Source organism: Nannobrachium achirus, assembly GCF_963921795.1.
Source record: "Nannobrachium achirus genome assembly, contig: SCAFFOLD_556, whole genome shotgun sequence".
Lineage (NCBI taxonomy): Eukaryota > Metazoa > Chordata > Actinopteri > Myctophiformes > Myctophidae > Nannobrachium > Nannobrachium achirus.
In genome coordinates, this window is record NW_027664960.1 from 13,171 (window position 1) to 27,789 (window position 14,619).

At 40.3% G+C, this 14,619-nt stretch overlaps 1 protein-coding gene across 1 annotated transcript; it reads right to left on the minus strand.

The window, feature by feature from the left end:
* Nucleotides 1-3,894: 3,894 nt before the first annotated feature.
* Nucleotides 3,895-14,193, minus strand: LOC308280691 (uncharacterized protein). Its single transcript, XM_080755011.1, has 12 exons — nt 14,065-14,193; nt 13,816-13,942; nt 12,861-13,036; nt 11,974-12,136; nt 11,680-11,763; nt 10,846-11,016; nt 10,583-10,654; nt 10,370-10,435; nt 9,556-9,615; nt 9,366-9,425; nt 7,726-7,788; nt 3,895-6,466 (listed from the first exon to the last, which is right to left on the minus strand). Exons 1-12 carry the CDS (start codon nt 14,155-14,157, stop codon nt 6,135-6,137), a joined length of 1,467 nt encoding a protein of 488 aa, XP_080611137.1. The 5' UTR covers nt 14,158-14,193; the 3' UTR covers nt 3,895-6,134.
* Nucleotides 14,194-14,619: the final 426 nt, after the last annotated feature.

The window sequence follows — 14,619 nt, forward strand, 5'->3', positions numbered from 1 at the left end:
GCGCTCAAGAGATTTCTTTTCCTTGCAGCAGCGTCGTGGGCAGGTGGACTCAACCATTATTATTTATGGGGGTGTTAGCATACGCAAGTCAGTCCCTTGTGGGCCTAGTCCTTCTTATTATAATAGTAATAATATAATATAATATAAGAATAAGAATAATATAATAGTAATTATATAATAGTTGTTATTATAACTCTATGGCCTAGTCATACTGACAGCTTGCTGGCACCCCTTTTACTTGGTATGCTCTCCCCAGGGTGACCCGAACAAAACACGCCCCTTAATACCAGCCTAATACTGATTGTTTGATTTATTGATTTATTGATTGATTGATGGATTGATTGATTGATTGATTATTTGCATTGGAAAAGATGGGCCTACAGTTTCATGACAGTACAGATTCACTGGTACAAGGTCAACTAAAAGGAATGACCCCAAGAAAGCATTAAGCTTGTTTAAATTGAGATCCTTTTTTATTAATAACATTGAATAACATACAGATAGAACACAGTAGGCTACTATGCAGAAAGTAGCATTCAAATGACAAATATACTGCAAGAAAGAAAAGGTAAAGGTATGTACTGTAGAACTGTACACCTTTACTTTTCTTTTTTTACTTATTATTTTGTATTTATTTATTTATTATCATTTTGAACTGACCCCAACCCCCAATGGATGAGAGTCAGTCATTCTGTTCAGTCAAAATGTAATAAGAGAACTATAAAAGTAATGCTATAGAAAAATGTCCTATTTAATAGAGGTTTTGAAATACCGTATACATGAATCTTTAGAAAATTGCATTTCTACAAGCTCACAATGACTCGAGATTGTAGATTGGCTATTATCATATGCCCGAAATGTATCTATGGCTGAAATGGCTAATGTATGATTTGAAAGAATAATAGAAAACTTGCCCTGTAAGCAAGGCTTCAAAAAGCCCAAGGCTGTCCAGAACTCTAACACCCGGTGCAGTGCCACTAATCATGGCCATCCCTGATTTGTCTCAAACCATTCTTTTGTCAAATTCTTTCTCCTGCTATACAGAATCCAGTTTCTGCCCATATGGAGATCCCTGATGTCATCAATATTAAGCCCATATCTAACAGGACTACATATGGAAATGCCCATATATGGAGAAAGACAGCCCATAGGCCTATATGTGTGGCTGGTTCAGACAGGGATCTGCATGTATGGGCATAGAAGGGATTGTATATATGATGTCAGATGTGATAGACGTCATATCATTTTCACCTAACAAATAACTGAGTAAGCATGTTTGGGGACTCACAGCATATCTCCATATACAGTACATGGATCTCCATATAGACCGCCAAGACACGGCGCGACCTCGCTGAGGTCGCAAGTCACCCTGAGGCATCTTACTAGTATGTCTTAAGCAATGTGCGTGTGACATCATATTGAATCAGCAATGCAACACTGGGAGTAAAAGAGGGCACAGGGGCCATTACCTTTCAATATGGGTGATGCTTGAGTTAATTGGGACCCTGGGGGAAAAAGCCCTTCTGACTGACTGGACTAGTCCCCCTGGGCTACCTCACATATTCTCTGATATTCCTGATCATCAACTTCTGATCATCAACTTCAACTTGATCATCAACTTCCATTCTGTATGTGAGGCCTTTTTGGTTCAGCCCTGAAAGTCTGCCAAGGTGTTCAGGAACAGTGGGTAAAGGTATGAGTAGGCCCAATATTATTGAGCCCCCCTGGAGGCCCACTGTCCCAGCTGAAATGTATCTAAATGGCACGGTGGAAGTTTCCATACACACAGACTGTTACCATGCAGTTCAGTTTCATAGTGACTGTGTAGAGTCCATTCTCCATGGCTGATGAATGCTGGACCCTTGGGTCTAACCTTCCGAAATCTTGCTTTCTACACCAGAATGCTACTGTTACTGCATGTGCATTAATCATCAACCAAGCAGTGTTGTAAAGCAACTAAGTAGATTTACGTATGGGGGGTTGGGGGCAGATGAGGGACAGTGAGAAGATTGAGCTATTGAGGCTGGCACTGAGCTCCCAGATATATAACTGTGTCTGTCCCACACCTACCAACATAGATGTTCAAAAGATACAGAGGGGTGTAAACTACTGGTGAGCTATTGAGATATTTGAAGGATCAAGATGACTGGACTGGAGGGCTCTTCCATTAGCTAATTGTTGCGACCGAAGGTCACAGTTCACCATGAGAAATGTCACAGCTTGTCCACTTATAACCGGACATGAACACATTTTTACAGTCTATGAGTTTGCCACTGACACCATTCTCTGATGATGACACTGTGATGTCCGGCACATCTTGTCAATGTATCTGTGTATCTAAGAATGTAGCGCCTGGCACTGTGGTTCCCTTGACACATCAATGTGACATCACAAGTGATATCACAGGTGACATCACCTATGTAAAAGTCCATATATGGGTGTTCCCAGAATCCCATCTATGCCCATATATGAAGATCCCTGATGTCATCGATATATATCACTGGCCAGATGGCCAATGGCCCATATCTGTGTGGCTGGTTCAGAAAGGGATCTCTGTGTATGGGCCTAACAGATATTATATGTTGTGATGTCATGGGGACCACTCTAACAGAATCCCTTTCATGCCCATATATGGAGATCCCTGATGTCATCAACATTAAGCCCATATCTAACAGGACTTCATATGGGAATGCCCATATATGGAGGAAGACAGCCCATATCTGTGTATGGTTCAGACAGGGATCTTCATGTATGGGCATAAAGGGGATGTACTATATACAGTACATGGATCTCCATATATGGGTAACTGTTCTGATATACATCACTGGCCAGATGGCCAAGAATTAGGGTGAGGTTGCATGTCGCCCTGAGGCGTCTTACTAGTAAAAGAGCTTCTGACAGAATAGCCTTTCACAAGTAATATGAATACATCCATCGTCCAAGAATGGCTATATGGAGAGACCATACAGTATATGAGGAGAATGTACTATGAACGGTGAGTATACTAAGCACATCTACAACATAGCAACACTTCAACAGTAAAAGATTAACAGCTAAAATGTGAGCAGTCGTCTGTTATGGTTCCATCCACTATTTATTCGCCGCATAAACAAAAATTATGAGATTTAGCCTCTCCCACCCAAAACTTATATTTTGTTTTTTGATTGATTTAGTCCACAATCCAAGTTAAAGATATGATAAAGGCCCATTTGATTACCTCCATCATTTAGAAACCCACTCAAGGACCACTAGTCTCGGGAACACTGGTCGAGAACCATTGTCCCTTTTTCTCTCTTCAGACCTTCAGAATTGCTGGTCCAGCCAAGTGTATAGTTCATGTGTGGCATGCGGTTTGTCTCCTATTAAGAAATGCTGGCCATTTAACATTGATCAGCATGTGATTCTGCATTCAGCAATACATCCATATGAAATCCGGCTATTTGCATGCTTGACCATGTACATTTTAAAGTTTCCATTGCACATAACTTATGATCACGGTGTGCCACACTGTACAGCGTGTCAAAAAATGACAATATCAGATCAACATCTGAAAATCCATTTGACACTACGGTTTCCTCATGTGTGCAATGCAAATATCTTTATAGGAATATTTATATAGTTATGCTTAATGTGTTACTCAATCATATGTTACTCATTACCACATTCTGTATACTACAAACCTTCATCCTCACCATTGACAATGCATTGTTTAAATCCTGGCAAAATTATCTCATAAATCCATTTTGGAGAACATTTATGTATCATTAATAATCCACATTTTTAAATGTCCAACAAACTCTTCCAAAATAGTTCACTTTATTTATACTTTAACAATTGTTTTAACAATTAGTGTAAAACAAACATTGTAAATTATACAACATAATCCAAGCACAGGGAAATGAATACAATTGAAATATGCCACACACAAATTAAATCAAAACCTACATAAACAATGTTCTGTTGCATATGTGCTTCCTGAAAGAAAACTCCAGTGGAGCTAACCCACTCGGGGGGAAAACTAAATTATTTCAAGTTGTTAACATGTAACACAATAACATGTGAGCTTCTTGGCCAAGATAACTTATTTTCTTGCTCGTCCTTCCAAAAGTTAGGATTTGCTAGATTGATGCCACATTTACACTACATGACTCAACCTATCTACACATGGTGTTTTTTTTTTTTTTTTTTTTAATCTATTGAGAAACTCAAACCGGTGGCCGACCTCTAATAAAAAAAAAAAGAAAACATTTACATTGCAAAGGCAGTATAATACTGTATCAGTATTGGTTGCGACCGTCAGGTCGCAGTTTAGTATGAAAACCTCCACCGGCCGTCCGTCTCTGAGTCACACGTGTGACGTGACATCATCAGCTGTGGACTCTGTGATGTCACGTCACACGGGCAGCCAAGCGACCGTCAGGTCACGCTGTGACCTGACGGTCGCTTATCTCCCGATTTGGGAGTCTTACTGGTATAGTCCCATGTGACTTCACATTACTAGGTAGACAGAAGGGAAAAGAGTGACACTAAAGTGTAATTTATCTCCAAAAATCCAAATATGGGTTGTTAAGTTTGGAGAATCCTTTAAACAATGTTCTGACGCGTATGTGCTTCCTGACATTCTACAGTAAAGAAGACCTCGGTGGAGCCAACACGCAGAAGGGGGGGAAACAAAATTATTCCAGCTTTCAAGTAGTTAAATAACATGTGGGCTTCTTGGCCAAGAAAAAAATAAAAAATAAATAAAACAGTAATTCCAAAGGCGACGTTAATATAATACTGATTCAGTATTGGTCTAGGCCCAGTTGACATTAACATTACTAGGTAGACAGAAGAAGATAGTATAATTTATCTTCACAAATCCCAATAAGGGTTATCAAGTTTGGACAAGTGTGTTCCAATCAGGGTTCACTAATTAAATGTTTGCCAATATAAAACATACATGCTACCCTCTGCAGAGTAATTTGAGGCTTAATTAACACAATCTCGTAGTAGACACTTATCTTACATACAATATCCCATTACCCCTTTTGAACATCAAAAAATAAAATAAAGACTTAATGTCTTAAAATGTGTCAACATGTTGAGATCAAATGAGAAAATAAAACAAATTGAATGTAACGTGTTCTAAACATAACACAACAACCACTCAGCATGATAAAATCTGCTAAAAACGTTGGACAACCTGCAGTTAACGGTGTCATTCAAAATTGAGGTATAAAACATATCCAATTAAACATTTCTTAAATTCCTTTGCAGTATTTTTCAACCCTATAAAGCCCATGTTTTCAGTGGCATTGCCTAAATTATATTCCACATTATGCTGAAAATACAAGAATTTAAGCAAATTCACCATAGTGTAATGGTGTAATATTTTTTAAGGCCATCTTGCATCGTTGCTGAAGGCAACTTTATTCCCTCACTTATTGTATCAACAATAAACAACAATTGTATCACTATTATTTCAAAATACAGACTTATTATATGACAGATCACAAAGAGACAGCAAAGATCAGTCTGATCACAACAACCAGTCTTGCTGAATATTATTTTAACTGTCTTTAGGAAATTGGTTGATGTACTAGCTATTATGCCAGCTATTGTCTGTACCTGGCTCAAAGATGGACAGAATGCCCAAGAGTTTTCAGTCCAACAGTGTGTCTCTTCTCACACACAACAAGTGTCTCAAACATGAATAAGAGTCTCACAGTCGATAAGAGGAAGGCCTCAAAGGAACAATCGCATCCAGACCAAACCCAGTTCTTGCAGTTCTTTTGAAAACAAACGTTTCAATCTTCTAATAGAAGCACTGTTCACTGGTGCACAGAGGCCTGGGATGAGAGGAAAGTATATTGGGAAGAGGAGCAGCGGCCAAGGGCTTATGGGGCTGTGTAGAACTCAGAATACTTGTCAAACCTCTCCATCTACAGCTAACTCTGTCCTGCCTCATTTTTGCATTCAGACCAGGTTCAAACATGTCTCTGACCCCTCTGAGGCAGCAGATGTAGAATCCAACCATCAATTCCTGGCTCAACAAGCAGGACACTCACTGCTTGATCTCCGTAGTCTACCAGGAATCCATTTTATCCTAATTGTAATGGTCAGTAAAGCAATTGTTAAACTGACAGAGGATATTAGTTGTCAGGCTGGCACCGTTTGCATAGGTTTTTCTTGAACCCACACGCTAGGTGTCCCCACAACTTGCACTTGGTGCACTCTCGCCAAGGAACATATCTCTCGTCAGAATTCAGCTTCTCGTCTTCATAATGGCCATGACAGATGATGCAGAGTAAATAGCCTGGCTCTTTCTTCGAAGGACCCTGCTTTGGCTCTTTCTTCAAAGGACCCTGCATCAGCTCCTCTTTCTTCGAAGGACCCTGCTTCCGCTCTTTCTTCGAAGGATGCTGCCTCGTCTCTTTCTTCGAAGGACGCTGCTTAGGCTCTTTCTCCGAAAAAGGCTGCCTCCCTGGAAAAAAGAATGATGATCAGACTCTGCAGTGGAAAATTGCAGCTGAGAGACAACCATTACACCTGTACACGTTGGGCACCGGCCTACTCGGGAAAGATGTAAGGTGGGATCAATGCCACCCCACCAGGCACTGCAATCCCTCAGTAGTCTTTTAAGTGTGTGGCGAATTTGAAGTGTGTGTGTGGGTGCGTGTGCGTGCGTGTGTGTGTGGGGTGGTGGTCCGTACATACAGTATGTACGGAATAAGGCTGTTGCGTTTTCTAATCAAACAGAGAGTCGAAATTGTTGTTTGATTCAGTGAAATCACAACCCAAATCGCGATTCACTTCCATGTATGTGCATGTCCAATTGCACGTCCGAATCACAAGGCTTTGTCATGTTTTTTCTGTGCATCCGGTGCATGAATGCTTCCGACAGGGAGAGAAAAAAGACAGGGGACAGACACACACACATCGACCGCAGACAGGAGTTCACTCACAGTCATATTAAGTCATATTAATAGTCATATAGCTCTCAGTGCTGTAAAAGGAGGCATTTAAGAATAGTCTATCCTATATCATATCGAAAATCGAATCATGACCTTTTAATCGAAAGTGGAAGGGAATCGTGGATTATGCATATCGCAACAGCCCTAGTAAGGACGTACGTACGTACTTGTACAAGCTACAAGTACTTGGGTGTGGAAATGGACAATAAACTGGACTCGACTGGGAATACAGATGTCCTGTACAAGAAGGGCCAGAGCCGGCTTTACTTTCTGAGGAGGCTCAGCTCTTTTGGTGTGTGTAGGACTCTGCTGAACATGTTATATCAATCAGTGGTGGCCAGCGCAGTGCTCTATGCAGTGGTATGTTGGGGGGGCAGTATCAAGGAGGGCGACAGGAAGAGGCTGAATAGGCTTATCAAGAAAGCGGGTTCTGTCCACGGTACCACCTTGGATACTGTGGAGGAGGTGGCCAATAACAGGATCAGGACTAAACTCCTGGCCATCATGGACAACCCCTCTCACCCCCTACATGACGCTGTGAAAGGGCAAAAAAGCTCCTTTAGCAACAGACTGTTACATCCAAGTTGCAAAAACGAGCGCTATAGGAGATCTTTTTTGCCCACAGCAATAAGACTGTACAACTCCTCATCTGGTTGGCTTGACCAGGCCATTTAGGATGGGGGATGTGAGATTTTGTATTCAGTTAATTGAAATTATGCAAACGTTTGGTTAAGTATAATAAAACAAAATTGACTATTTGAATACTTACTCTTTACAGCTGGCTGCACAACTACAGTAGAAGTGTCCATATAAGCTGTGGAACAATTCCCATCTGGAAAGAGAAAGATTAGATCACTACATCTGACAACCAAAAACATTACACTACTATACCTAGTCCAGAAAGTAAAGTTTTGCATGTCCTATTGTACGTTGTCAGTGTGTGACATTGCAAAGCTGTGACACTGATAATTCAGCTGCTGTTAGCAGCTGAATTATGCGTGGGGGGGTTAGTCCCTGCATGCTTGTGTCTCATGCTATAAAAACAGTAGCGGAGCCTTATGGCTCCACAAGGCTATTTCTATTGGCCTCTATTGTTCACAATATATGTAAATGAAATGTTATCTGCTTGCAAACGTAACCTGTTCCTGTTCGCAGATGACTCGACTCTACTCGTCTCAGACAGGGATAGTATGCAGGTTGAAAAGACCCTTAGCTCTGACTCTGAACAAAATAAGATCTGCTCTGGGCTCAATGACAACAAATTATTAATACACATGAGCACACGTACGACTAACGGATGAGATCATTCAGCCCCTGTATGACTATGGAGTCCACGTATGGCATTGCACCACACCTAAGGCCCTAAAAACAAGAGTCCTAGCATCTTAAAAAATAATAATTATGGTCCTTATCGTGTTCCCCTCACCGCTATTCAAGCTTATGGTTGTTCAAAAGTAGATGACAGAGTACAGCATCTTGCAAAGGGCCTGGTGTACAAGATACACTACACCACTAAAGCCCTATTTACACTGGCAGCCAAATCCAGCCTGAATCAACCCTGAATCAGATTTGAGTCACATCCAGAGTGGAATGGGATTTGTTTAAATAAGTCTAAAAAGGGAGTCTTACCGGTTTAAATCAGTCTAAAAATGCAGACATTACAAACTGGGGGAATTGCATCTTGATTTACAAGAGTGCAAGGAGTGTAATAAAAAAAAAAAAAGATTTCAGCATAAGTAGTGCTACAGATTACTACGGTAATCAAAGCAGATATGTCTAGGCATGGCGGCTTAGGGTTGACATTGGTAATATCAGTCTGAACACAGAGATCTGATATGGTCACTTGCAAATGTGGTGTGAAGAGTCGGGCCAAAGGATCGCATTTGAGAAATAATACCGATTTAGGCTGGATTAAAAAATGGGACGTCAAGGATGTTCAATTACAACACTAGAGGCAGCGCCACAAATCACGTTCAACCCAGATTCAGCTCAAACAAGAATTCTCCTGCTATACCACACAAATTTGGAATTCCCTATATTCCTTTAAAATCGATCTGAAAAAACACCTACAGACGGCTGCCACTCGTCAAAATAAGCCTTGCCTAACCGTACCCTTCCCTTGACCAGTTTTATTTTTTAATTTATTATGTTTTTTCTGATGACAGCTTCTACATAGTACTGTGTTCTGTCTGTCTGCCATTCAAAGGTATTCGAATAAAAACTAAAGAGAAGGATCTCAATGAAAATAAGCTGCAGCTTTCCTAATCTTATCCTTTAAGTTGACCTTGTACCAGTTAACTGTAGTCATGAAACTGTACCTTTTCTCAATCAATCAAAAGGCTTACTTTGTAATGCTTACAAACCAGCAGAGGGCTGCTAAGGTTCAAGTGGTTAAAGAAGTAAACATACCATCAACGATGGCCTCCAGAATTTCCATTGCACTCTGACCCTCTGTATTACTGGTTGGCCCTATTCAAGACAACAAAACCATTACAAGTTAGTAAGTCCAAGTGATGCATTCACAGACTTCAAAGACTATTTTTGTCCTAAAATAGATACCAGCAGAGGGCTGCTAAGGTTCAAGTGGAAGTAAACATACCATCAACGATGGCCTCCAGAATTTCCATTGCACTCTGACCCTCTGTATTACTGGTTGGCCCTATTCATGACAACAAAACCATTACAAGTTAGTAAGTCCAAGTCCAAGTGATGTATTCACAGACTTCAAAGACTATTTTTGTCCTAAAATAGATATAGTATTCATATCAGATTTTCAGACAACCAAAGGGCATTGCAGAAGCAAGATTGTTGTATCAAAGCACTTATATTGATGGTTAACATAAGTTGAACTTGAAAATAATTTATACATGGGCTAACGCAGGGGTCTTCAACATTTTCAGGCCAGGGACCCCTTAGTTGAGAGAGAGATGAAGCAAGGACCCCCACAACCTTTTCATAGATTCCATATACAGTAGTTTCATCGTTTGACAGCACAATCATCACATTATTTTGGATTCATGTCTATTTGTGTTTTCAAATATTTAACCACTTGAGCCGTTATTACCTAATAAACTTGACCTTTTACTCTGTACTTAGTCTTCTCTTTTTACCACTCTACCACGCGCGAGGCGTTGTGAGCTTGTAGATCTGCAGTTCTCAGAATATGGACACTAGGGTTCAAGTTGTTAATATGAGGCGTTGTGAGCTTGTAGATCTGCAGTTCTCAGAATATGGACACTAGGGTTCAAGTTGTTAATATAAAAAGGATTGGAAGATTTGGAGGACCCTCTGTAGTAACTCTGAGGACCCCCTTGGGGTCCCGGACACCCTGTTGAAGACCCCTGGGCTAACGGGTTACCAGAATGAATTTGACCAAGTATATTCATGATAAATGACCCCATTTGAAGACCTACCAGCAACAGTTTTCAAGTTCAACACCACCTCACTGGTTGATGGGTCAACTTGCTCCACAGCACTATCTGTTAAGAAAGGTCATACAGTTTTCATCACTGCAAAAACGAGCTGAGAATGCACAAACAAGTTAACTGTCACAGCATAAACAAATATGCAAGTCTGCAGACAAAAGTTCATCTTACAGACAAATAATGCCATTCTTTACAACTGACCTTCAACAGTGGTGGCCACTGCCATAGAGGTAGAATCCTCTAACAGGGGGACTGGCACCTCAAGATGTTCCACTGGAAATAAATGGCAGACATTTTTCATCACTGCAATGCAGAGCCATTTCTGATAGACACAAACAAACTGGCACACCACATACACACTTTCAAGTAGCATTTGGCCGATGATAAACACATTGTGTACCCAGGTGCGCTGGAGAGAAGGAAAAAAGTATGACAAAATTGGTCCAAATCTCAAAATCACTTACTTATTTCAAAGGACAACTGCTCTGCTGCTTGAAGGATTTTTTGCAGTTGATTCCTTCCAAAACGAGAAGGCTTCTTAAGAACGAGGCCATCAGGCATTCCAGTGACTCTGATCAGGACCTTTTGGTCCTTCAGAGACTGGTATGGCATATTCCCTTGGCCTCCTGCCTCCCCTAAAATGACACATCAACATTTTTTATACATACTGTACACAAAGTATGTCGTAAAACTCATACGAATGGAAAACTACAATACTGTTAACTTCAACATGAGAATGAAGATGGTGATGCACCTATTGTCCAATCTGTTTCAAATAAGTTCAAGAGTCGAGCAGTCCTTCAAGACACAAGGGTCTCATGTACATGTAGGTAGGTACCATAATGTCTCAGAGGTGGGCTGTGGTCAGTTCATAAAATCAGCCTACCAGTGACATAGATAGGCAGGTTTTGTCATTTCAAACAAGATTTCCAAATATTTAAATTTACCTGATGAAGTTATGAATGACAAGCGTTTTCCCAATAATATAATTGCATGTTTTCTCTTACGCACCCGTCGGTGGAAGTGTGAAAGGTTTGTTTCTCTACTTTTTGTTGATGCAAGAACAATGTCCTTTATTTCTATTTTCTATTCGATCATGTCACTAGTAGGCAAGTTTCTTAACTGTCCAACCCCCCCCCCCCCCCCCAGAGTCATTAGATAGAAATGAAGAAAGGATGAAATTGTGTGGTCCCTTAACTCTACCATACAGATTGTTTAAAATAAGTGTAACATTAAATGAAGCACAACTAATTGGTTAGTATTAATGATGTATTTGTTATCATTAGTTTAAAATTTACTGTATTTTTGGTTGAAGAGATCCTGGACTCTCTTCACTATTTCACCTGGTCTGTCTTTGGTGGAGGACACCCCACTCGAGTTAGCTGCAAATGTAAAGAAAATACAAAAATAATAACACACACACACACACACACACACACACACACACACACACACACACACACACACACACACACACACACACACACACACACACACACACACACACACACACACACACACACACACACACACACACACACACACACACACGACAAGTTTGGGTGCATCAGTGTGGATGTGTTAGTATAAACCTTGAAAATGACAAGCAAACTTCTCGCTTGCTTTGGTCTTCGATAGGTACTCCTCGGCTCCCTTGCTGCAGTATTCATAGACCACCACCGGCTTTGTGTCTGCCTGTTTGCGGTCATATGCCATAGCAGAGGCCTCAACGCCTAACTCTTCCAGAGAGTCCACCTTTAATCACATTCAAATAGATTCACAAATCAGCATGAAATAAACCATAACAGGGTTTGAGAAAATGTCTTCAACTAACATGTAGAGATTCATATTGAGAGAGGTATTAGACAGGTTAATGAGAACTTTAGGCTATGTTTGAAATCACTCCTTGTTTCCTTTATAATATATTGTTTAAATGTGCTTGCTGTCCTTAAAAATAAAAACAATTACAACAGTAAAATGAGGGGAGGAATTCATAAGTGAACAGAATACATGATTTCAAACACAGCTTTAGAAAAAAATATATTAGATAATCAAAGATTATAAAATGATGTAAAAATTACGATTTAGTTGAATTTGTATTGATTCGGGTCTAGAGCTTTGTACTAGACAACACTTGTTAAGTGCATACGCAAACAATTCAACCTAAAATGTAAATAATTTGCAAATCACGTCAGTTCAATCAAAGTGTGCCCATTCGCTTTTTGAGATATTCTAAAGATGCTGTAGGGACTAAATTATTATTTAATTATTAAATACATAACAGAATCACAGATACAAGGCAAAGAGGTTGGGCCGTTCAAAAAACATCATCATTGCTGACGGGTGGAAACATTGTCCAGATTGGACAAGGAATGGAAAAAAATAAGCTGTGTTCCATCAACAACTATATGTGACTGACTGGCTTCAGGATTGGTTTTCAAAGCAGAGCCTACTCAAATAATTTAGGCAGAATACAAACATCTATCTGGAACTGCCTCAGGTGCCGCCGCTTCTTCCACGCCCTCTGCTCCTGGGTGAGGGGCTTCATTTTGTCTGCAGCCTCCACAGCAGCGGCCTCTGCACGGTATGCAGCTTTCTGCTCATCATTTAGTGATGACCATTTGGTGTTTATGTTCCTCAGAGAGTCGTTATTGCCTGATAATGTGGGAGAAGGGAGGGTAAATGACAGACAGAAACATAACAATAAAGTCTGAATAGTTATTTTGAATGTAGATAAGATAACTGAAAAATACACATTTACTAGGAGCAGATACATAACTGTCAACCTGACTATAATGAACAAAGGGCAACAGAACAGGGCTGGGCAATAAAGTTGGGTTAGGAAAACACAATTTCTTCCAGAAAATTTGCAAATCTCGCTAATCCCCCCTTTATATTTCACACTTTATAGTCTAAAAGTGACAAATCTTGCACAGATGTAGCCCAGGGTATGCTCTAATGATTTAGCTAGGGTACCCGAGTCGGCGGCCTTCGGGGTCACCACAGCGGCTAAATCAAGTTTGGCTCCCATCGACTTTCAGGAAAATACCCAGAAAAAAGATCTGCTTTAAGTAGGATGTGCAAGCATTTGTTTTGCACAAAAATAATTCCTTGGGCTATAAATGGCCCAAGAAAATGGGTATTTTCCTCCTGTATAGAAAGTCAATGGGAGCCCAACTTGATTTGGCCGCTGTGGGTCGCCGACTCGGGGGCCCTAGCTAAAGACTTTGATTGGTGCAGGGGAGTATGGACCAGATTGTAAATACCATCATTAATCTATTTCACTGCAGATTAGGATATTATCCCTAATCTTTAAATTCAACAAATTCTTTCAATGGACAAAAATCTTGTTTTATTTGATGGCCTTCCTGCCCTGGCATGGTTTGCAATATGCTGCAATACACCCGAGTCAGACACTAGACGTATTCTCTCACCGTTGCCATGTAACTGTTGTGCACAAAACAGGTTATATCCTGTCAGCGCCCTGGTTCTCATCTTTGCTTTTTTGGTGGGCTTGGATGTAGAGGGATTTAGATCCCTCTTGTGATTCCCAATCCAATTCTACAAAGACAGAAACAGACATCAAGACAGTTAATATTATAAACAGACATCAAGACAGTTAATATTACAAGGTAATAATAAAATGGCATATGTATTTACATTCAAAATCAAAGTAAACTTACTTTAACGATAGCCGGTTCAAGCCCGGTGGCTTCAGCCGCTGTAATCACGAGAGGCGAGGAGGTTGAAGTCATTCCTCCACTGAAGGAGGACATCAGTACCTCCCTCTGCTCAGCAGAAATGTGAGCTCTTTTCCCTAATGGAATAGTAAAAACAAAGCAAATCAGTAATGGAAAATAAATGTATATCCTATAGATGACTGGGGTCCCACAGATGTTCCTTTCCTTCCCTCTCTTTACACCAAATAGCTTCAATGAAAATTGATCTGTGAGCCTGTACGTATATGCTATTGACATTCAAATGCAGATTTTCACATAATGACTTGAACAGAATGGGGGGAAGCCAAGATTAAAATGTAACATGCAATAAAACTATAATGTAATGCTTATCCATTTACACACTTGACAATGACATTCTAAATGGGTTCATCAACTCTTGTAGTGTCAGTAGCTGAGGAGCTTACCCTTTTCTTCCATTGGGCCTAAAACAGAAAATAGAGATACTCAGATTACATGCTTCAAATGGTATTGAACATTCTAGTCTTTTTCATGAATACG